Here is a 25,153-nt window from a genome sequence, read left to right on the forward strand (position 1 = left end):
GCTTCAGGGTGACGGGGTGGAGTGTTGCTGCAAGGAAGATGGAGAAGAGCATTGGTGCGATGACGCAGCCCTGTGTGATTCCAGTTTGCACATGTATTGAGTCTATGATGGTTCCATTGGCGAGGATGACGGCTCGCATGTCATCGTGGAGCAGGCGGAGGATGGTGATCAAGTTCGGATGGTGATCAAGTTCGGATGGTGATCAAGTTCGGCGAGCTGCCGAATTTGAGGATGCTCCACAATCCCTCACTGTTGACAAAGTCAAAGTCCTTTGTGAGATCGAAGAAGGCCATGTACAGAGGTTGATGCTGCTCCCTGCACTTTTCCTGAATTTATCGCGCACTGAAGGTCATGTCCATTGAGCTTCTTGATGGGTGGAAGCCACACTGAGACTCCGGGAGAAGCTCTTCATCCACTGAGATGAGGCGGCCGAGGAGTATTCTCGCCATGACCTTTCCCGTGGTGGAGAGTAGGGAAATCCCTCTAATTTCCGCAGTGGGTCTGTCTCCTTTCATCTGTGCCAGAGGCCTTGTTTTCTTCAGCTGTCGGATGATTTTTGACCTCACAGCAACCTGGGCTGCTCTGAGATGGTGGTGGGTAGCGTTTTATGGGATGTGTCGAAGGTTGTGTCTTGAGTGAGGAGATCTCCAAGTACTCTCTCCAGTGGGCGTTGACTGCCTCTCTGTCTTTGATAAGCACCTCTACGTTTTTGACTCTCAGTAGAGTGAGCCGCTGGGTACTCGGATTGTAGATGGTTTTGATGGTGCTGAAGAAACTGCGCACATCGTGACTGTCGGTGAGTTGCTGAGTCTCCTGTGCTCTTTCTACCCACTATCCGATCTTTAGGTCGCAGGTTCTTTGTTACACCTCGGCCTTCAATTGTCTGTTGGCTGTTTCTTCTCACTCGAGCTCTGGTGGAGCTGCCAGTCAGGAACGCATTGCAGCCAAGGAGATTCTGGATCTCCTGATCATTCTCGTCAAACCAGTCTTGGTGTTTCCTGATTAAGAACCCAAGCGTCTCCTCGCAGGTGCTGACTATGGTGGATTTTAAGGCTAACCAGGCGCTGTGGATCTTCTGCGGCTTTGGCTCGTTGGTTGACATTCTGTTTACCGTTGCCCACGGACAGCATTGCTATATTCTGCAGATTTCCAACCGCTTGGATTTTTTCCAAATGGTACGACTGAAGTGATACTTGGGTGGTTCTCGCGGCTAATTCATTTGACGCTGGATGGCGTGACACGGTTCTGATGTGTTAAATATTGTTGAGACTGGTGAAGTGTTGAAATTTAGGACTTATGAATTTGATTCCATTGTCTGACACAATGATTTCATGTAATTCGTGAATTAAAAATCATTGACAAAATCTTCCGATGGGTAGCATGTGAAGCAGTTGACAACGTCAAAAAAGCTCCATCCATTTAGAGTGTGCATCCATCATGAACTAAAACGTGCCCCAGGAATGAACAAACATCATTATGGATACATACCCATGGCCATCAGGCCATTCCTAAGAGTATAGTGGGCTGCAGTAGGCAACATTTGTTGCAGTTGGCACTGTTGACAGTGCTTGACTAGTTTCTCAATTCCAGGCCACTTCACTGAAGTCCTGGCAAGCATCTTACTCTTAGATATGCCAGAATGAGCACTGAGTAATTGAGTTAAGACCAGGAATGGTGGTACAGGAATGACTAGTCTTGTTCCCCAGAGTATCATGCCACCCTGACAACTCAATTCACTCTTGCAGGTAGAAATCTGTTACATTCCCTCAGAAAATGGCTCATTTATCCACCCATTAAATATCTTGTCTCTCACTTTGGACAGAAGCAAATCTCGATTGGTCCAGTTCCTGATGTGCTTCGCACAGCCGCGTAATGAAAGTCTGAAAAACTTCATGCAATGATGATTTCTTGGGGTACAGGAATAAATGTGATACTTTCTTGCAAGGAAACGTAGCTCAGTGTGACTGCATTCGCTATGTGTCCCACAGGTTGGTGCTTGAAAGTATATTCGTAGGCGGACAGAGTTAATTCCCATTGCAAAACCCTTGCTGAGGCGATTGATGGGATAGCTTTGCCCTCTTTGAAGAAACCCGAAAGTGGTTTGTGGTCAGAAACGATGGTAAAGTGTCTGCCATGTAAGTTCTGGTGGAATTTCTTGATGCCAAAGTCATAGTCCTTCCTTCTCGATTTGTGAGGAGCCTTTTTTGACCTCAGAGGGTTCTTGGCACATATCTTATTGGCTGTTCAGAGCTATCATCTGTCTCTTGGGAGACATCTGTAAAGTCAACTATTTCCGAATACACCTGATCGGTAAAAAATAGCTATTTAGGATAAATATTAAGCTCCAGTTTTACCCATTTTAAATTAAGGATTTCAACACTCTCATAACCTCAGGTCACCTCAAAGCATAACAGCTTACAAAACAACATAATTCACTTTCCTAAGTTCCGTTATTCTAGTAAGACAGTACAACATAAAAACAACAGAACCTGATACATGCAAAAGCAGTAGAGATAAAAACAAACACTTTAACTGAACTAATGAATACATTTTTCAAGACAGTGTCCAAGGACAGGGCAGGCTCCATAGCAACAGCATAGCAACGACACAGTAACATGAAGGCTCTATTGTTATAACAGCTAAGTCAGCAAAGGACCAGTTGAAGCTAATAATAATAGTACAATATCGCATTCCTTAACATACACAAAACAATTAAAACTAATGTTGCAAATTCAAGATTGACAGCTAATCGTCAAATCAAACTCATTTGATTCTAACCCAAACCAATTAAGATGACTAAGAGGTGTAGATAGATGGCTAAAGACTGATCTGATTTTGTATAACCGTGCGGGTCCGTATGGCCATCTTTATTCATGAATCACCCATACTTTGATCTGAACTATTCACTGTCTCCGTCTTCATATTTTATTTTCAGACTTTGACATCTAAAGTTATTGCGAGCTGTTTGCCGAAGCAAGAAAATTATTTCTGTGATTCTTTGAAAGCTTCAATTGTCTACGAATTGCCTTTTAAATGACTTTCAATTGTAATTAATAGAAGACAAATAAAACAATTCTTATTTGCACCTGAGAAGTTTTAACTTAAATTTCTACTGAGTTCTAGTAATCGCAAAGTGCTACTGAAACCGCATGGTAGATCTATCAGCATCACATGTCACTATCATTCTTCAGATTGGTCGAAGGGTGTTAACAAGTTTAAAGAATATAGCAATTGTAGACTGTTGAAAACTTGCTCTTGGAGAGCCTTCCAAAACTAATGATGGTGTTTCTTTAGCAGAATATGCATGGGCCCAGTGCAGTCAATAGGTTGGGTAAAAACATCCATAGTAGTTTACCATCCATGTCTTCCATGGGATCTTTTACCCGGTGCCACAGGTAAGTCACCTCAATGACATGAAAGGTGCACTTTGCTTTCTTGAGACACACTCCAGCCTTCTGAAATCTCTTCAATAACTCTTCTAAGTGTACTAGATGCTCAGTCTCTGTGAATAAGGACATTGTCACTGTCTTCTTCAATCCATGGTAGCCCCTTTAGCAGTCTCTCCATCATCCTTTGAAATGCTAAAGATGCGCCAAAGGCAGGCGTAAATATTGGAATTGGCCTTTGTGTGTATTTATCATAACAGACCGGGGGATGTGTCGTAGAGATCTACAGCACAGAAAAGGCCCTTCAGCTCATCGTATTTGCACCGTTCAAAAACAACCAACGAAGTATTCTGATCCCATTTTCCAGCACTTGGCCCATAGCCTTGTCTGCCCTGGCATCACACGTGCACATCTAAATACTTCTTAAATGTGACAAGGGTCTCTGCCTCCATCACCCTTTCAGGCAACGAGTTCCAGACTTCCACCACCCATTGGGTAATAAGGCATTTCCTCACATCCCCTCGAAATCTCCTGCCCCTTGGCTTAAACCTATGCTCCCTGGTCATTGATCCCTTCACCACAGGGAGATGTTTCTTCCTGTCTATTATATCTATGGTCCTCATAATTTTATACATCTCAATCATGTCCCCCTCAGTCTCCTCTGCTCTAAGGAAAACAATCCAAGTCTATCCAAGCTATCTTCATAGCAAAAACTCTACAGCCCAGACAACATCCTGGTAAATCTTCTCTGCACCCTTTCCAGTGCAATCACTTCCTTCCTATAAAGTGGATTCCACAGTACTCTAGCTATGACTTGACCAACATGTTACACAGTTCCAGCATAAGCTTCCTGCTCTTAAACTCTATGCCTCGGCCAATAAAGGCAGGTATACTATATGCTTTCTTAACCACTGTATCTACCTACTCTGCTCCTTTAAAGGACCGGTGTCCATGCACACCAAGATCTCTCTGATACTCGGTGCTTCCCAAAGTTCTGCCGTTCATTATGTAATCCCTTGCCTTGTTTGTTCCCAAATGCATCACCTCTCACTTATCAGGATTAAATTCCATTTGCCATTGATCAGCCCACCTGACCAGCATATTTATATCCTCCTATAATCTACAGCTATCATCCTCACTGTTTGCCACCCCACTAATTTTTATATCATCTGCGAACTGACTGATAACCCCCCCTACATTCATGTCTAAATCATTTATGAAAAGGGCCCCAACTGGACACAAGCTTCTGGTCAGAAAAGCACTTCTTGACTTTCACTCTCTGCTTCTTGCCACTCTGCCAATTCTAGATCCAATTTGCCATATTTCCTTGGATCCCATGGGCTTTTACCTTTGCTGTGGAAGGGAAGTTCATGAGTTACCAATTTAGAAGCATGCTGGGAATATTGACTATATTTTAACACTACTTTTGAGCGAACATAAGTAGGTCAAGTAATGTAAACTAAATACTGCTTAGTATTTTGTACTCTGCATTATTATGATAATAAGTTGTTCTTCCAAAGGACAACAAAATACGTACTGAATTGTTTTTAAACCAAGGGTAAAACCTTCATATTTCCTCTTGCGTATGTTCCCAAGCTTTATCTCTTCAAAGTTGTTTATTTCACACTATAAATATAATGGTTTTCGACTGTATAACTCAGAGTGCAGTGCCCTGGCTTTTGCAGCTGGAACACTCTCCGCAAATATATTTGTGTAAATAAATTTCCTTAAATCGAATCTTGAGGAATTTGTCTTTATTATGATTTCCACGACATTTGCTATCAGTCTCCCATGTGAGACCTTATCAAAATCCTTGCTGAATTACAAATAGATTATGTCAAATGCATTGCCCTCACCTACACACCTGGTCGCCTCTTGGAAAAATTCAATTAAGTTAGTCAGACATGACCTCCCCTTAACAAAACCATGCTGACTGTTCTTGATTAACCCCTGCCTTTCCAAATGCAGATTAATTCTGTCAGAATTGCTTCCAAAAGTTTCCCCACCACTGAGGTTAGACTGACTGGCCTGAAGTTTTGTGGTTTATTCCTCCCTCCCTTTTTAAATAATGGTACCACATTTTGTTTTTCAATTTAGAGTCCCCAATTCATTTTTTACAATTAAGGGGCAATTTAGCATGGCCAGTCCGCCTACCCTGCACATCTTTGAGTTGTGTGGGCAAAATCTTTCCATTTCTTCCCTTGCCTCACTCAACAGCCTGGAATACATTTCATCTGGCCCTGGAGATTTATCTTTTAAGTCTGCCGGACCATTCAGAACCTCCTCTCTGTCGATGTTAATTTCCTTAATTTTATTACGTTCCTTCTCCCTGATTTTGATCTCCACATCATCCCTCTTACGAGTGAACATCGACATAAAGTATTCATTTATAACCCTACTTCTGTCCTCTGGCTCCTCCCATAAATTACCACTGTGGTCTTTAATGGGGCTACTCTTTCCCTAGTTACCCTTAATGTACTTGCAGAATAACTTAGGCTTTTCTTTTATTTCCTTTCATGTCCCCTTTTTGCTCTCCTAATTTTAATTTTTAAGTTCCCTCTTGCACATTCTCTTTGCCTCTCGGCCTTCTGATGTTTTGTGCCCTCGATATCTGCTATAACCCTCCCTTTTTCATTTATTCCAATGCTGTATATCCCTCGATATCCAGGGTTGACTGGATTGTTGGTCCACCCTTTTTCTTTATTGGAACATGTTGGCCCTGTATTCTTCCCTATTTCCTTCTAAAATGCGTCCACTGTTCTGTCACAGATTTACCGAAAAGTGTCTGCTCCCAGTCCACTCTGGCCAAATCATATCTGATCTTATAAAAATCGTCCTTCCCTCATTTAGAGCTTTGATTTGTAGCCCATCCTTGTTCTTTTCCAGAACAATCTTGAATCTAACGGAGTTATGATCGCTGTATGCAAAATACTCCCCACTGATACTTCAACGACTTGCCCAACTTCTTGACCTAAAATCAAGTCCAGAACCCTCTCTCTTGTAGGACCTTTTACATACAGGTGTAAAACGTTCTCCTGGACACATTTTAAGAATTCCATTTCCTCTAAACATTATGACTACCCCAGTTAAGGAGAAGTTGAAATCCCCCACTATCACCACCCTATTACTTTTACGCTTCTCTGAAAATTGCCTACATATCTGCTCTTCTATTTCTCTTGGACTGTTAGGGGGTCCATTGAACACTCCCAGCAATGTGACTTCCTTTTTCGTTTTGCAGTTTTACCCCAAAGACTTCATTGAAGAGTCTCTAAGATGCTGTCCCTCCTTACTACTATAATTGATTTCCCGATCAAAAGTGCAACACCCTCTCTTTTATCTCTTTCCTGTATCCAGGAATATTGAGAATATTGAGCTGCCAACCCTGTCCCTCAACCATGACTCAGTGACAACAATGACATCATACTCCCATGTTTGAATTTGTGCCTCAACTTCTCTGTCCTGTTCAGCAGCCTCCTTGCATTAAAATGCATACCATCCAATCTTGCCAATCTCCCTTGGGACTTTATTGGTCTCGACATTCTACGCCTTCTTGACTCCCTTGATGTCTCTTCTCATTTTGGCTCTGCATTTCCTCCTGCTGAAAGTTCTCTCAGGATCCCACCTCCTGCCAAGTTAGTTTAAACCCTCCCCAACAGCACTAGCAAATCTCCCGGTAAGGACACTGGTCCCATTTCTGTTCAGATGCAACCCATTCGCCTTGGACAGGTCCCACCATCCCTAAAAATGGCCCCAATGTCCGAGAAATCTAAAGTCCTCCCTCCTGCACCATCTCTCCAGCCACACATTCATTTGGACGAACCTCCTATTTCTATACTCACTAACAATTGACACCGGAAGTAATCCAAAGATTACTTCCCTCTGGGTCTTGTTTTTTAATCTACTTCCGAGTTTCCTAAATTCTGTTTGCAGGACCATATCCCTGGTTATGCCTATAACATTGGCACCAATGTGTACCACAATATCTGTTTGCTCTCGCCCTTCAGTATGCCCTGCAATCATTGAGTAACATCCCTGACTCTGGCACCAGGGAGGTTCATAACATCCTGGAGTCTGTTTTGTGGCTGCAGAAATGCCTGTTCCCCTTACAATTGAAACCCCAATCACTATGGCTGTGACATTCCTCCTCCTCCCCTCTTGTGCAGCAGACCCACCCATGGTGCCTTGAAGTTGGCTGCCACTGTTTCCCCCTGACAATCATCTACCCCAATAGTATTGAAAACGGTATTTCTGTTTGAAAGGCGGATGACCGCAGTGGGCTACCTGTCTTCCTTTTCTCTGCCTGATGGTCATCCATGCCCTTTATGCTTGTTTAACCTTCACCTGCGGTGTGACCACCTCACTGAAAGTCCTATCCACGACTTGCTCAGCATTGCGGATGCTCCACAGTGAACCCACCTCAGCACCAGCTCTCAAATGCAGTTAGCCAGTAGCTGCAGTTGGACCGATGTTGGCAGGTCACCAGGGACAACTGAAACTTCCATGATTTGCCACATAGAAAAGGAGGAGCATATCACGGGTGCAAACTCCCCTGCCATGACTACCCTTAAACCCCTTATTTAGTTCCTTTATGAACAAAATATTATGCTGGTAGACATGACTCATTCAGCTTTGCACGAATGTCTTCAATTCTCACGATAGGATACTTACCCAGCTTGGTGGCCTGATTAACTGTTAGCTCATAATAGCTGCAAATGCAGATGGTCTTATCCAGTTTCAATAACGGGACAATGGGTACTGAACTAAACCGGCTAAATATTGCACAGTTCTTCCGACCTGGTTCACTCAGTATCCATATTTTCTCAGAAGGCACATGGTACCGGTCTTACCCTAAAGAATTGGGGTGTTGCCTCTGGATCAACATACATCTTAGCTTGCAACCTTTTGATTTTTCCTAAATTAGTCACAGAAAATGTTGCCGTATTTCCTCAGTAGTTCTGACAGTCACTCTGCCAGCACTTTAAAGATTTCAGCTTAATTCAACTTGATTTCTTTAAACTAATTATGGCCCAGAATCTTTGGTCCTTCACCCGTTGCTATTGTCACTGGGAGTTGGGTAGACTGTTGTTCGAATGCTCTGCGGTGCATGTCAAAACCCGGAAGGCAGGAATTCAAGCCACGTTATACAGGCAGCTGGAAACAGGACCAATGCATTAAACGTACCACTGGTCCAGACTGGAAATAGGACCAATGGATTAAACATCCCATTGGTCTAGACTGGAAATGCTAAAAGCCCAACAGAGGGGGGTTAACGTGAATTTTCACTTTTAATATCTCATCTTTACTTTAACCAATTTAGTGCATTTGTATAAGTATTGTAAATGTTTCTCTATAAAACAAATGGTGCACTTCAAATTGTCAAAAAAGCATAACAGAGAACCGATCCCACTTTATTCATTTTGGGGAATATTGTCTGAGTGGGAAATATTACCCAAAGGAAGAACTCCGAAACAGAACTGGAACCTTGGCTGTCCTGGGATTACATTTAGGGCGCGATTCAACCAAAGAATTTCTAAGTGTCATTTTGGGCGAGTTTGGGGGCGGGGCCGAATGGCCTCCTTCTCCACTGTAGGGATTCTATGATTCTGTCAAACAGAACAACGTTATTTATAAGGTTGCACCATGAGCCGCATGCTTGCAGCTAGTCCACAGTACAATCTGCTACAAGGAAAACCTCCATCCGGGAGATTTCCCACTCACTGTCAAACAGAACGTGAAATCCCATCATCCTCCTAAACGTTGCCTAAAGGTTTCTTTATGTAAGGAAATTTACACTTGCCTTCGAGGGGAATCTTCACTGAACTGATTCCCGAGGTGAGAGGATTGTTCTATGAGGAGAAATTAAATAGACTAGTTCTATTTTCCATAGCGTTCAGAAGAATGTGAAGGGATCTCATTTGAACATATAACATTATTTGGGGATATGACTGGGCTGATACTGAGAAAATGTTTCCTCTGGCTGGAGAATCTAGAATGTGGGGTCAGCATTTCAGGATAAGGGGTTGTCCATTTGGGACTGAGATACGGATAAATTTCTTCATTCAAAGGGCTGTAGATGAGTTTATTCATGACAGAGGGCAATGGATTTTTGGACACGTGGGAATTATGGGATATGAGGAAAGGGTGGGATGGTAGGGTTAAGACGGAAGTTAAACCATAATCTTTTTGAAAGCCTATACAGTTTTGAACGTCCAAATGACCTCTCTGCTAACTTCTCTTCATACAGTTGACGCTGTTAATATCAATCAAATAAAGTGGAGGTAATGTATCACTTGGACCACTAGATGGTGGTATCGAAAGTGTGCTTCACTTGCCCTGCAATGGGGACAGTGCAGAGTGAGCTTGGGCGGGATTCACCCCTACCCGGCGGGGCAGGGGGTCCTGGCGGGACCAAGTGGCGTGAACCACTTCGGCGTCGGGCCACCCCAAAGGTGCAGAATCCTCCGGAGTGGATGGCGCCCTGCCGGCCGGCGGGAAAGGGGCTTGGCACCATGCCAACCGGTGCCGAAGGGCCTCCGCCGACCAGCGTGAGTTGGCGCATGCGCGGGAGCGCCAACGCGTGCTGGCGTCATCCCCGCGCATGCGCAGAGGGATTTGTTTCCGCACCGGCAATGGCGGACTGCTACAGCCTCCGGTACGGAACAATAGAGTGCCCCCACGGCACAGGCCTGCCCGCGGAACGGTGGGTCCTGATCACGGGCCAGGCCACCGTGGGGGCACCTCCTGGGGCCAGATCCCCCAGCGCCCCCCCAAGAGCCCCGGAGCCCGCCCGCGCCGCCAGGTCCCGCCGGTAAGGGACCTACTCTAATTTACGCCGGCGGGACTGAACTTGAAACGACATGCTATTGTCTCAACAGTGAGCTGGGGAGCATGAAGGATGTCCAAGTGTTAGGATACCAGACTAGACCCCAACCTTTGTTGGGATACCGAACAAAAATCCCAAATAGTTTTTCAATTTGTAAAACTGTGAGGAAGCATCATAGAAACATATAGAGAAAAGGGATGCAGGAGGAGGCCATTCCGCCCTTCGAGCCTGCTCCGCCATTCATTGTGATCATGGCTGATCAGCAAATTCAATACCCTGATCTCTCCTGCTCCCCATGTCCCTTGATCCCTTTAACCCCAAGAGATATATCTAATTCCGTCTTGAAATTACACAATGTTTTGGCCTCAACTACTTTCTGTGGTAGCGAATTCCACAGATTCACCGCTCTCTGGGTGAAGAAATGTCTCCTCACCTCAGTCCGAAAAGTTTTACCCCTTATTCTCAAACTATTACCGCCAGTTCTGGACTCCCCCACCATCGGGAACATTCTTTCTGAATCGACCCTGTCTAATCTTGTTAGAATTTTGAAAGTTTCTATGAGATCCCCCCTCACTCTTCTAAACTCCAATGAATATAATCCGAACCTAATCAATTTCTCCACATATGTCAGTCCAGCCACCACGGAATCAGCCTGGTAAACCTTCGCTGCACTCCCACCATAGCAAGAACATCCTTCCTCAGATCAGGACACCAAAACTGCACACAATATTCTCGGTGTGGCCTCACCAAGGCACTATATAATTGCAACAATACATCACTCCTCCTGTACTCAAAACCTCTCGCAGTGAAATCCAAAATACCATTTGCCTTCTTTACTGCGTGCTGCACCTGCACACTGACCTTCAGCGACTGGTGCACAAAGATACCCAGGTCCCGCTGCACACTCCCCTCTCCCAATTTACAGCCATTCAGGTAGTAATCTGCCTTTTGATTTTGCTTCCAAAGTGAATAACCTCACATTAATAATAATAATAATCTTTATTATTGTCACAAGTAGGCTGACATTAACACTGCAATGAAGTCACTCTGAAAATCCCCTCGTCGCCACATTCCGGCGCCTGTTCTATTAATATTAATTTCCTTCAGCTCCTCACTAAAACGTGTGTTTCTCAGAACGTCTGGTCCATTATTCAGGTCTTTTTTTGTGAAGACAGAAGCAAAGTATGAATTTAGTTCCTCAGTCATTTCTTTGTTCCCATTATGACTTCCCCCGTTTCTGACTGTAAGGGGCCTACACTAGCTTTTATCAATATTTTTCTCTTGACACACCGATAGAAAGTTTTACAGTCAGTTTTTATGTTCCCTGCTAGCTTCCATTTATATTGCATTTCCCCCTTCTTAATCAATTTCTTGGTCCACCTTTGCTGAATTTTAAAGTGTTCCCAATCCTCAGGCCTATTGCTTTCTTATAGTTAATTTGTATGCCTCTTCTTTGAATCTAATATTACCTCTCATTTCCCTTGTAAATCATGGTTTGGCCACGGTTCCCTTTCAGCTCTTGCGCCAAATATGATCAAACAACATTTTGAGTTCACCTCGTCATTCCTTGAATACCTTGCCTGTCCACTGTCCTTCCTTTCAGTAATGTATCTCAGTCCTTCCTTTCAGTAATGTATCTCAGTCCATCATAGTCACGATGGGGGGTGGGGGGGGGGGGGGTGCGGGGTGGTGGTCGTGGAAGGTCACTGTTACAATGTCGGAATCCCAATGCAGATCAGCAATCCCATTTACCACACTCTAATCAACGACTACCCCACATTTCACCACCCGACTGTCTGATTCCTTCGTTACTCGAACCCTGTTTGTCTCTCCCAACCCCCTGTGCACCTTGCTTCACCCACCTCTAGAATAAAATCGGTTTGCATTGATATAGAGCCTTTCAAACCCACTGGATGTCCCACTGCACATTTCAGCCAATGAAGTACTTTTGAATTGTTCTAAGTCCAGTAGTCCAGTCTGTGCACAGCAGTCTGTCCCACAACCAATAATGTGACAATCAGCAGGTAATATGTTTCTGGGGATGTTGTTTGAGGGATAAGGTAAGCTCTGCTGTTCTTCTTTCAAACAGAACCATGTGATCCTTTTCGTCCTCTCGAGCAGGCAGACAAGGGCTTCAGGTTATCAGCGAGGCAGCGTCTCTGACAGTGGGGCACCCCCTCAGCACTGCGCTCGGGAGTCAGTGTTGGTTCAAGCCCTTGAGTGAGACTTGACTGAGGAACTTTGTGACTCAGAGGCCAGAGTGCGACCAATTGAACCACAGCTGGCAGTTTGTCTGAATGCTGCAGCCTGCTTCACCAACCTCTGACAAATTAGTTCAATCCCTCCCCACACTTATCAACATGCAAATGTCACTCAGATAGTTGCAAAAAAGATAGCGACATCGGGTATGTGAAGGCAGTCTGGGCAATTTCTGTTCACCTGCACGTTGGAGGGTCTGCTGTGACACGTCTCAATCCTGTCTCCTACTCTGACGGAAGGATTCCTGTCGTGTGTGAGGGGGAAATCCCAACATCCGATTCTCTTCCACCAGTTGGGTTGTTCTGGTCAGTACCTGAAACACAGGCAGAACCAGAACTCCCGAATATGGGTCTGTCTCTCTCGACTTGTAACAGGTAATGAACCAGTTCCTGTGCCGAAGCTGTTTCTATCCGTTCCTCTGCTAACTTTATAAACTCAGAAATAGTGTGTCAATGATTGAGATATTGAATGAACTCAGCCTCACAACAGATGATCTGTGGATTTAATAGAAAATACAGAATCCTGTAGACTTTCATTTGTTACTCTGTATTTTGCAATTTATTATTATTTGTACTAAAATGTTCATACCTGTGCAATCATTTTTTACTTCAAACTTTACTGTAATTTTAATGATTGTCAATAACTATGTCGTGAATGATGAATTCTTGTTTTCTTTGTATCCTCACCATTTGGCGCTTGGCACCATCATGATGACCGTCCGTCTTTCTATGTATCTGTCTCTCTATCTATCTATCGATCTATCCTCTGTAATTCAATGAAAACACATTGTAATTTACTCTTCTAATTTTGTCTGAATATTGTCACTCACTGTCTCTCCCTTTGCTCGGTTCTATCAGTCTCTCTCTCACTCTTTCTCTCAACTCCAGTTTCTATCTTTCGGGCAGTTTTTCTCCCTCCCTTTCTCCACTATTTTCTGCTCCCTTTAAACAATGTCAGTCTGGGCGTCGAGCACACAACTATTCCTTTGATAACGCCAAGCACGACGCCAAGCGCTGCTCCACAGGGTAATCCAGTGAGTAGTGAGGGGAAATTTTCTATTAAACTGCCGGGAAGAGAAGGTGTGTGTTTGTCCGCAGTAACTGACTCTTGTACGATTGGTTTGAGACGCGCTTGTTTCTTCCGAGGCTAAAATGATTCGATGTTAAAGAGCAGCTGCTCCCTGAAGCGTATGAGACCCGGGCGGAGAGGGGGGAGGGTTAGGTAGGGACAGAGCAGTAACTCTCTCAACTCCCTTGTCCTGACACATTTCTCACCACTCGGAAGCTGTTTAAAGGCCAGCGCAATATACAATTCAATCCAACAATGAAACTGCTCAATAATTCACCTTTGGCGGCGAATTACTGTTTTGTTCTGGAGTCACCGTTGTCACCAACATGGCTGCCAGCTCTTTGGTCCTGTCAACATGACCATTAAAAGGGAGCCGTGTCCTCTCCCCCCTGACCGGGGGGATCCGCTGCCCCCATGTTACACTGAACGACCACTCATGGGGTTAAAATTAATAAACACCTGGGGAGAGATTCTCCGACCCCCCCCCCGGCCGGGTCGGAGAATCGCCGGGGGCTGGCGTGAATCCCGCCCCCGCCGGTTGTCGAATTCTCCGGCACCGGAGATTCGGCTGGGGCGGGAATCGCGCCGGTTGGCGACCCCCCTCCCCCGGCGATTCTCCGGCCTGGAGGGGCCGAAGTCCCGCTGCTAGAATGCCTGGCCCGCCGGCGTGGATTAAACCACCTCTCTTACCGGCGGGACAAGGCGGCGCGGGCGGGCTCCGGGGCGATCTGGCCCCGGGGGGTGCCCCCACGGTGGCCTGGCCCGCGATCGGGGCCCACCAATCCGCGGGCGGGCCTGTGCCGTGGGGGCACTCTTCTCCTTCCGCCTCCGCCACGGTCTCCACCATGGCGGAGGCGGAAGAGACCCCCTCCACTGCACATGCACGGGGCACCAAAGGCCTTTCCCGCCAGCTGGCGGGGCGGAAATCAGTCCGGCGCGGGCCTACCCCCTCAAGGTTAGGGCTCGGCCGCTCAAGGGGCGGAGGATTCCGCACCTTTGGGGCGGCCGATGCCGGACTGATTCGCGCCGTTTTTGGCGCCAGTCGGCGGACATCGCGCCGATTACGGAGAATTTCGCTCCTGATAAGTGACGGACAGAATGTGAAAAAGAGAGAGTTGTGGACCCAGGAGAAGGTCTCTACATTCACAGCCAATTTAATCACATTTTACTATAGTTGCATACTTTTTTTGCATAAAGGATATTTGCAATTCAGGTTATTCTGCCTGGATGTTTACCCCATCCCTGAGTCAGAAGGACCTCTCCTGAAACCTGAGCATACCAGGGGCTGGTTTAGCACAGGGCTAAATCGCTGGCTTTGAAAGCAGGCCAGCAGCATGGTTCAATTCCCGTCCCAGCCTCCCTGAACAGGCGCTGGAATGTGGTGAAGAGGGACTTTTCACAGTAACTTCATTTGAAGCCGACTTGTGACAATAAGCGATTTTCATTTCATTTTTTTCATTTCATCTAATCCAGGCTCTGACCCTCCTGTGCTCCACTGAGAGAGTGCAGCCCTGTCAGAGATACTATTTGATGGGTGTGATGTTAACGTGAGTCCCGTTCGCTCTCTCAGGTGGATGTAACTGTCCCTCGGTCAATATTTAAAGAGTCGATCCGTTCTCCTGGTGTCCTGGAAAAAACTTGTTCCTCAACAACCTCACTGGAGAAATATTTTTCCATTTAATTTGGCTTCTCGTGTTCTGTCATCCCATCTTCACACCTACCTGAATCCAGGGCGATGAGGGCTTCTGCGATCCACAGTTACCTGAGATCACCAGGCGGGCGACCGATGGGGAGGCCCGGAGTGAGGAGCTACACGACCAGACAGGTGGGTAGTGTGAGCTGCTCTCCGTGACACTTTTTAACTCAACTGTCACCTCGTGACCCAGACGTGATCAACCAAATGTAAATGGTGTCCAAATCCTAGCATCACACTTCGGGAGGGACGTAGAGGATTCAGAGAGTGTGGGGTAAAGATTGACCAGAATGTTTCCGGGGATGTGGGACTTCAGTCACGTGGACAGAGTGGAGAAGCTGGGATTGTTACTGGAGAAGAGAAGTTTGAGGGGAGTTTTGATCGTGGTGTTTCAAAACCATGTGAGGTCTGGTCGTAGCCGAGGAGAAAAACACTCCCATTGGTGAAAGAATCAGAAATCAGAGGGGATTGGTAAAAGAACCAGAGATGACACGAGGAAAACATTTTTACTCAGTGAGTCATCAGGAATGCACAGCCTGAGAGTGTGGAGGAGGCACATTTAATTGTGTCCAAAAAGAACACATCCACCTCCGTAACTTCACCAGTCTCTGCACTGGTCTCAGACTCCAGCAGCTTCTGAAACTTTCACCCATGTTTCTATCGGTTCCAGACCCGACTATTCCAACCCTTTCCTGGCCGGCTCCACCCTCCAGGGGTGTTAGCTGATCCTAACCCTCTGTAACCTATCCCGTAACAAAGTCCTGCTCACCCACCTTGGCTGATCGATGTTGGCTCCAAGTTCTCCAGTTCAAAGTTCAGATCCTCCCGTTCAGTCTCTTCCTGGATGTCTGTTCCTGTCCTGGTAACCTCCTCCAGCCCGACATCCCTCCAGGAAACCTCTGTTCCTAAAACTCGAGCCTCTTGTAGCTCTCCTCATCCTCTGCCCGACCATTGGTGACTGTACCTCCGCGATCCAGACACGTTCCCTTTAACCTGTCTCTTCCTTCAGGAACATCTTTGGTAACCGACCTCTTTGTCCAATCTCCGTCTCCTCCTGAATTATCCTTCTATGTTTCAATGTCAGTCCTTGTCCAGTTGTGTCACCGGGCAGTTAGAAATTAAAATCCAAACCTCATGACACATTCACCAATGATTTTAATCTTTCTCTTTTAGTAATCTTTCTCCTTTGTCGATCTGTTAAGTACTCAGAGTCGGACCTGGATTTTTGCCTGGCTACAGGAAAGGATTTTAAACAGGTTCAGTCCCTTTACAACGATGAGACAGATTACATGCCGAGCGTCTACCATTCCTGGCTGCGAGAGAGAAACCGCATGGTCATGTTGGCAAAACGCATGGGTCAAGTGGTGAGTTCCGTTGAAATCAGAGGCCTGTTCATTTTTCGAATTGTGGAAATTGACATGTTTAAAATCATTTACATTTTGCCTCAATCCATTCCTATTTTCTCATAGAAATTAGGAGCAGGAGGAGACCATTCAGCTCTTCGAGCCTGCTGCGCCATTCATTATCATCATGGCTGATCATCAACTCAATAGCCTGATCCCGCCTACACCTGCATTCTTTGTTAATTTCCACCCAAAAGCTATATCTTACTCCTTCTTGAACACACATGATGATACGTCCTCAACCGCGTTCATTGATAACAAATTCTAAAGGCTCACCATTCTGGAGGGGAAGTAATCTCTCCTCATCTCTGTCCTAAAAGGTATACCTGTATTATTAGTTCATGACCCCTAGTTCTGTGCACCCCCACCATTGGGAACATCCTTCCTTGCATCTACCCTGTCCATCCTGGTAGAATTTTATCGGTTTCTATGAGATCACCCTCATTCTTCTGAACTCCAGCGAATACAATCCTAATCGACTCAATCCCTCCTTCAACGTCAGTCCCGCCATCCCAGGAATCAGTCTGGTAAACCTTCGTGCACTTGCTCTAGAGCAAGAACCTCGTCCTTCAGATAAGGAGACCAAAACTGCGCCCAATATTCCAGGTGTGGCCTCACCAAGGCCCTGTATAATTGCAGCAACACATCCCTGCTCCTATACTCGAACCCTCTCGCTATGAAAGCCAACATACTATTTGCTTTCTTTACCGCCTGCTGCACCCTGCATGCTTACCTTCAGTGATTGATGTACAAGGACATTCAGGTCTCATTGCACATTCCCCTCTCCTAATTTATAGCCATTCAGATAATAATCTACTTCCTGTTTTTGCTGCCAAAATGGATAACTTCACATTTATCCACATTATACTGCATCTGCCATTCACTTGCCCACTCACTCAGTTTGTCCAAATCACACTGAAGGATCTCTGCATCCTCCTCAGAGGGATCCAGCAGAGGGCAGTAGAGCGGAGATGCTGATTGGCTGTTGCGGGGGAAATTTGCATACGCGCATTGTGGTCACCCTAACTTGAAGGTGGTTTGTGGAGGAGCTGTTGTCAAGTGACACTTAAACCCGAAACACTTCTTCAGTGTTTACCTCCCTACCCCCTCCTCTAACCAAAAAAAACCAACCGCTGTAAAGATCAAGAGGAAGGCTCGAGGGCAGGTAGAAGTAGAAAGAAGTTGAACCATGAACCAATCACTGCAGGTAAGTGATTGGCTGGTGATTCGTAAGTAGTTTTTCTTTTCTTTTCACCTCAGGTGTTATCATGAGGGGCGCAGAGGTTGCTGAGTGAGTGCTTGCTGAGAAGTGGTGTAAATTTTTTTTAAAAACTTACTGTAGGGAGTTTCCAGCTGAATCCGGTCGGAGTGAGGACAGAGTGACTGCTGGGTAAGTAGTAAAGATTTAAATTGTTTGCGCAGGCCAATAACAGCTGATCACTGTTTTCATGTGGGGCGCAGTGGTTGCTGGTGAAGTGTTTTATTTTTACCTGTATTTAAGTTGGGCAGTTTCTAAACCCTAGACACTACACTTGTAGTGTCCCCCACCCTTCCAACTCCTTAAACCTAAGGGGTAGAGTGAATAACAGGTAAGCTCTTTCTTTTTCTTTTTTATCTAGAGGGGATGGCAGGGAAGGTAGTGCAATGTTCCACCTGCAGAATGTTTGAGGTGAGGGACGCCGTCAGTGTCCCTGCTGATTTGATCTGTGGGAAGTGGACCCATCTCCAGCTCCTCAGAAACCGCATTAGGGAACTGGAGCTGGAGCTGGATGAACTTAGTATCATTCGGGAGGCAGAGGTGGTCATAGATAGAAGCTTCAGGGATGTAGTTACTCTGAAGAATAAAGATAGATGGGTGACGGTGAGAGGGGCTGGGAGGAAGCAGTCAGTACAGGGATCCCCTGTGGTCGTTCCCCTTAGTAACAAGTATACCGCTTTGGATACTGTTGGGGGGGGGGCACTTACCAGGGGTAAGCCATGGGGTACAGGTCTCTGGCACAGAGTCTGTCCCTGTTGCTCAGAACGGAAGGGGGGAGAGGAGTAGAGCATTAGTCATTGGAGACTCCATAGCTAGGGGGATAGATAGGAGATTCTGTGGGAACGAGAGAGACTCGCGATTGGTGTGTTGCCTCCCAGGTGCCAGGGTCTGTGATGTCTCGGATCGTGTTTTCGGGATCCTGAAGGGGAGGGGGAGCAGCCCCAAGTCGTGGTCCACATAGGTACCAACGACATAGGTAGGGTTAGGTAGGTGTGTGTCGGTTTTCTCTTTGTTAGGGATGTAAGGCAGGAATTCAGGGAGCTAGGGTGGAAACTTAGATCTAGGGCAAACAGAGTTATTATCTCTGGGTTGTTACCTGTGCCACGTGATAGTGAGACGAGGAATAGGGAGAGAGAGGAGTTGAACACGTGGCTACAGGCATGGTGCAGGAGGGAGGGTTTCAGATTCCTGGATAATTGGGGGCTCATTCTGGGGTTGTTGGGACCTCTACAAACGGGATGGTCTACATCTGGACCAGAGGGGTACCAATATCCTGGGGGGGGGGAAATTTGCGAATGCTCTTCGGGAGGGTTTAAACTAGTTCAGTAGGGGATTAGGAACCTGAATTGTAGCTCCAGTATACAGGAGGTTGAGAGTAGTGAGGTCATGAGTAAGGTTTCAAAGTTGCAGGAGTGTACCGGCAGGCAGGAAGGTGGTTTAAAGTGTGTCTTCTTCAATGCCAGGAGCATCCGGAATAAGGTGGGTGAACTTGCGGCATGGGTTGGTACCTGGGACTTCGATGTTGTGGCCATTTCGGAGACATGGATGGAGCAGGGACAGGAATGGTTGTTGCAGGTGCCGGGGTTTAGATATTTCAGTATGCTCAGGGAAGGTGGTAAAAGAGAGGGAGGGGTGGCATTGTTAGTCAAGGACAGTATTACGGTGGCAGAAAGGACGTTTGGTGAGGACTCGCCTACTGAGGTAGTCTGGGCTGAGGTTCGAAACAGGAAAGGAGAGGTCACCCTGTTAGGGGTTTTCTATAGGCCTCCAAAAAGTTCCAGAGATGTAGAGGAAAGGATTGCAAAGATGATTCTGGATAGGAGCGAAAGCAACAGGGTAGTTGTTATGGGGGACTTTAACTTTCCAAATATTGACTGGAAACACTATAATTCGAGTACTTTAGATGGGTCAGTTTTTGTCCAATGTGTGCAGGAGGGTTTCCCGACACAGATAGGCCAACGAGAGGCGAGGTCATATTAGATTTGATATTGGGTAATGAACCAGGACAGGTGTTAGAGTTGGAGGTAGGTGAGCACTTTGGTGATAGTGACCACAATTCGATTACGTTTCCTTTAATTATGGAAAGGGATAGGTATATACTGCAGGGCAAGAGTTATATCTGGGGGAAAGGCAATTATGATGCGATGAGGCAAGACTTAGAATGCATCGGATGGAGAGGAAAACTGCAGGGGATGGGCGCAATGGAAATGTGGAGCTTGTTCAAGGAACAGCTACTGCATGTCCTTGATAAGTATGTACCTGCCAGGCAGGGAGGAAGTGGTCGAGCGAGGGAACCGTGGTTTACTAAAGCAGTCAAAACACTTGTCAAGAGGAACAAGGAGGCTTATGTAAAGATGAGACATGAAGGTTCAGTTAGGGCGCTCGAGAGTTACAAGTTAACTAGGAAGGACCTAAAGAGAGAGCTAAGAAGAGCCAGGAGAGGACATGAGAAGTCTTTGACAGGTAGGATCAAGGATGACCCGAAAGCATTTTATAGATATGTCAGGAATAAAAGAATGACTAGGATAAGAGTAGGGCCAGTCAAGGACAGTAGTGGGAAGTTGTGCGTGGATCCGAGGAGATAGGAGAGATGCTAAATGAATATTTTTCGTCAGTATTCACACAGGAAAAAGACAATGTTGTCGAGGAGAATACTGAGATTCAGGCGACTAGACCAGAAGGGCTTGAGGTTCATAAGGAGGAGGTGTTACCAATTCTGGAAAGTGTGAAAATAGATAAGTCCCCTGGGCCGGATGGGATTTATCCTAGGATTCTCTGGGAAGCTAGGGAGGTGGTTGCTGAGCCTTTGGCTTTGATCTTTAAGTCAACTTTGTCTACAGGAATAGTGCCAGAAGACTGGAGGATAGCAAATGTTGTCCCCTTGTTCAAGAAGGGGAGTAGAGACAACCCCGGGAACTATAGACCAGTGAGCCTTACTTCTGTTGTGGGCAAGGTCTTGGAAAGATTTATAAGAGATAGGATGTATAATCATCTGGAAAGGAATAATTTGATTAGAGATAGTCAACACGGTTTTGTGAAGGGTAGGTCGTGCCTCACAAACCTTATTGAGTTCTTTGAGAAGGTGACCAAACAGGTGGATGAGGGTAAAGCAATTGATGTGGTGTATATGGATTTCAGTAAATCGTTTGATAAGGTCCCCCACGGTAGGCTATTGCAGAAAATACGGAGGCATGGGATTCAGGGTGATTTAGCAGTTTGGATCAGAAATTGGCTAGCTGGAAGAAGACAACGGGTGGTGGTTGATGGGAAATGTTCAGACTGGAGTCCAGTTACTAGTGGTGTACCACAAGGATCTGTTTTGGGGCCACTGCTGTTTGTCATTTTTATAAATGACCTGGACGAGGGCATAGAAGGATGGGTGAGTAAATTTGCAGATGACACTAAAGTCGGTGGAGTTGTGGACAGTGCGGAAGGATGTTACACGTTACAGAGGGACATAGATAAGCTGCAGCGCTCAGCTGAGAGGTGGCAAATGGAGTTTAATGCAGAAAAGTGTGAGGTGATTCATTTTGGAAGGAATAACAGGAAGACAGAGTACTGGGGTAATGGTAAGATTCTTGGTAGTGTGGATGAGCAGAGAGATCTCGGTGTCCATGTACATAAATCCCTGAAAGTTGCCACCTAGGTTGAGAGGGTGGCAACTCTGGTGCGGCCGCATTTGGAGTATTGCGTGCAATTCTGGTCGCCGCATTCTAGGAAGGATGTGGAAGCATTGGAAAGGGTGCAGAGGAGATTTACCAGAATGTTGCCTGATATGGAGGGAAGATCGTATGAGGGAAGGCTGAGGGACTTGAGGCTCTTTTCGTTAGAGAGAAGAAGGTTAAGAGGTGACTTAATTGAGGCATACAAGATGATCAGAGGATTAAATAGGGTGGACGGTGAGAACCTTTTTCCTCAGATGGTGATGTCCAGCACGAGGGGGACATAGCTTTAAATTGAGGGGAGATAGATATAGGACAGATGTCAGAGGTAGGTTCTTTACTCAGAGAGTAGTAAGGGCGTGGAATGTCCTGCCTGCAACAGTAGTGGACTCGCCAACATTAAGGGCATTCAAATGGTCATTGGATAGACATATGGACGATAAGGGAATGATGGGCTTTAGAGTGGTTTCACAGGTCGGCGCAACATCAAGGGCCGAAGGGCCTGTACTGCGCTGTAATGTTCTATGTTCCTCACAGCTCACCCTCCCGCCCAGTTTTGTGTCTTCTGGAGATTTTACATTTAGTTCCCTCATCAATATCATCAACATATATTGTGACTAGCTGGTGTCGCAGCACTGATCTCTGAGGTATTCCATGAGTCACCGTCTGCCATTCGGAAAGAAACTGCTTATTCCTACTCTTTGTTTCCTGTCTGCCAACCAGTTTTCTATCCATCTCAATACACTACCCGCAATCCCATGCGCTTTAATTTTACACGCTAAACTCTTACATGGGACCTTGTCGAAAGTCTCTGGAAGTCCAAATATACCACAACCACTGGCTCCCCCTCATCAACTCTACTAGTTACATCCTCGAAGAATTTCAGTGGATTTGTCGAGCGTGATTCCCCTTCCTAAATCCATGATGACTCTGTCCGATCCTGCCACTGTTTTCCAAGTGCTGTGCTATAAAATCTTTGATAATAAGCTCTCGAATTTTCGCCAATACCGATTTCAAGCTGACTGGTGTATAATTCCCTGTTTTCTCTTTACCTCCCTTTTTAATTAGTGGGGATACATTAGCTACCCTCCAATCTGCAGGAACTATTCCAGAGTCTATCGAATCCTTCAATCAGTCTTCACACCATGGGCTGGATTGTCCGATTTTGAGACTAAGTGTGATGCCGTCGTGAAATCTGTGGACTTTTATGACGGCAAAAACGGCGCAACAGGTGTAAGGATTCAGCAACTCTAAATGGGCTAGCACGCCGCCATATGAAACGCAAACGTCTTGATGCGAAACGGTGCCGGATTTTGAAGGGAACGGACTTTCCGTCACAGCTGTCTCCAACACCCTCCACCATCTCAGAGACTATCACCTCGGTTGGGCACATTGTGATGAGGTTCCTGGGACACTATCTGGTGTGCAACGCACCAGTCGGTCCGGTCCAGCAGGTGGAGGTAGGAGCAACCGAGGGGCCAGTCGGCCAGGGGGGCAGCCCGGCCCCAGGAACCAGCTGCCGCCCAGACGGGTCTAGAGCTCCTGGAACATCGAGTCCCACCCACAGTGGAGATGCAGGTCGAGACCCAGGGACTATGGGAGGGGATGACGGCCGTCATCCAGCACCAGCGGCCGCAGGTGGAGGAGTCCATCCGTGTGCAGGCGCAGGGGCTGGTGCCAGTCTGCGTGCCACCCAGGCTGAAACCGTATGGGTGGCATCCGCTATGGAGGCAATGGGGGCGACAGTGTCGGATATGGGTCAGCGTGTCCAAGGCCAGGGGCATTCTGTGCAGGCGGGGGCTGAGGCCCAGGACAGGGCTGCCATCTCACAAGCAGCCACATGCCAGGGCTATCTGGACATCGCAGCGGCGCTCCTCAGCATGGTCCAGTGACCGCAGGCCATTGCTGAGAGCGTTGGCAGCATTGCCCAGGCGCAGGCCGGCGTGGCGCAGACTGAGAAGGAGGTGGCCCACACGCAGAGGGACATGGCCCACACCCTGAGGGATGCGGCCCACTCACTGGCACAGGCACTCAGTGTGGTGGCACAGTCGCACCGTGACGTGGTACAGATCCAGCTGGAGATGGTCCACTCCCTGTGCTCCATGGCCACGAGCAAGCAGACCCTGGTCGAGACCAAAGCGGGCCTCCAGGACTGGCATTAGCAGCTGGCGGGGGGCCTCAGGGGATGGTTCCACTCGCACCTCAGTCCCATGGAGTAGCACGGAGGCCATCGGGCACCCCGAGGGAGGAGGAGTTGCTGGGGCCCGTGCCAGTGACACCCCACAGGGGAGGTGTCCGAACACCGCAGCACCTCGAACTCCACCCCCTCCCCCCACCTTCTGTCCGTGGTGCATCTGGTGGGTAGCGGGCAGAACAGGGTGGCACCACGCCGGAGCAGCAGCCGGGCCCATTCAGGATTGGATGCCCCAGAAGACATGCGCCAATAGGGACCCTTGTCACAGGGCAGGAGTCACAGCAGTCCTCCTCCACTCCTGCTGTACCGTCTGGGGAACCACCTTGACGTAGTGTTAGGGCGCGTAAGGCCAGAAAGTTCGACACCAGTTAAGTTGGCACTGGTGAAGGCACAGTTCAATTATAGGGGTTGGGCGCAAACTGTATATAGTTGTTCACAATAAACACCTGTTAAGACCGTTAACACCTGCCTCTGTGCTCTGTCCGATGGATGTGGGGGTGAGGCGGTCAGTGTTGGCCAGTGGGAGTGGGGGGGGAGGGGGGGTAGAGGACAAGTGAAGGCCCCGTGGGTGGGCCGTGCTCCTCCACACACCCCCACCCCGTCATCATCTTCCACCCCATGGACCAGACTCGCTGTTACTGCAAACCCAGGAAGCCCAGCTCGTAGGGCCGCAGGTAAGTATAATGGAGGGGGTGTGCATGCGGGTGGTTTGATGGGTGTGGTAGGTGAGGGGGAGTGGGATGGTGGTGTCCGTGCCCCTGGGTAGCGTGTGTATCCCATAGTCAATGAAGCGTGTCTCAATGAGGGTGTCCTGTGGGCGCTGGCCCCGGCGATGGCATTGTGCGGCCTCCCCAGCCTGCCCGGGCCCCATGTCGTGCTCATTGTCCCCCTCCCCATTATCCACCTCGCCTGACGAGGCCTGCCCTTCCTCCTCATCCTCCTCTAGCACATTGCTCCTCTGCTGCACGATGTTGTGGAGGTCACAGCAGGCCACCACATTGCGGGCGAACCTCCTTGCCTGTTACTGGAGGCCTCCTCCGGAGTGGTACAGGCACCTGAAGCGCATCTTCAGGACCCCAAGCACCTCTCGACAACACACCTGGTCGCCCTATGGGCATCATTGTAGCGGGTCTCCGCGTCGGTCTGTGGGCACCGTTTAGGAGTCACCAGCCACAACTGCAATGGGTAACCCGTCACCCAGCAGCCAACCCTGCAGCCGGTGGGGTTGCTGTCACAATATACACATCAGTATATGATGGTGCAGAGACACACACTGACTGACACACTGATAGACCAATCAACACACACAACACAGCAGCCAATCACCAGTTAGGGCACGGTCATTATAAAGACAGTGGGCACTAGTTTTCCCGCTCATTCGGGATGCAGCCTCTGAGACAGACAGAG

General features: G+C 47.3%; 1 protein-coding gene across 1 annotated transcript in view; it reads left to right on the top strand.

Annotated features, from left to right (window-relative positions):
- The first annotated feature begins 2,116 nt into the window (after positions 1 to 2,116).
- Positions 2,117 to 25,153, top strand: part of LOC140404573 (histidine N-acetyltransferase-like) — a 39,060-nt gene continuing 16,023 nt past the window's right edge. The window contains exons 1-2 of the mRNA XM_072493175.1: positions 2,117 to 2,135; positions 16,403 to 16,593. Coding sequence (XP_072349276.1) covers positions 2,117 to 2,135; positions 16,403 to 16,593 — 210 coding nt within the window. The remainder of the gene's footprint in view (positions 2,136 to 16,402; positions 16,594 to 25,153) is intronic.

The sequence above is a fragment of the Scyliorhinus torazame genome, chromosome 31 (assembly GCF_047496885.1).
Source record: "Scyliorhinus torazame isolate Kashiwa2021f chromosome 31, sScyTor2.1, whole genome shotgun sequence".
Lineage (NCBI taxonomy): Eukaryota > Metazoa > Chordata > Chondrichthyes > Carcharhiniformes > Scyliorhinidae > Scyliorhinus > Scyliorhinus torazame.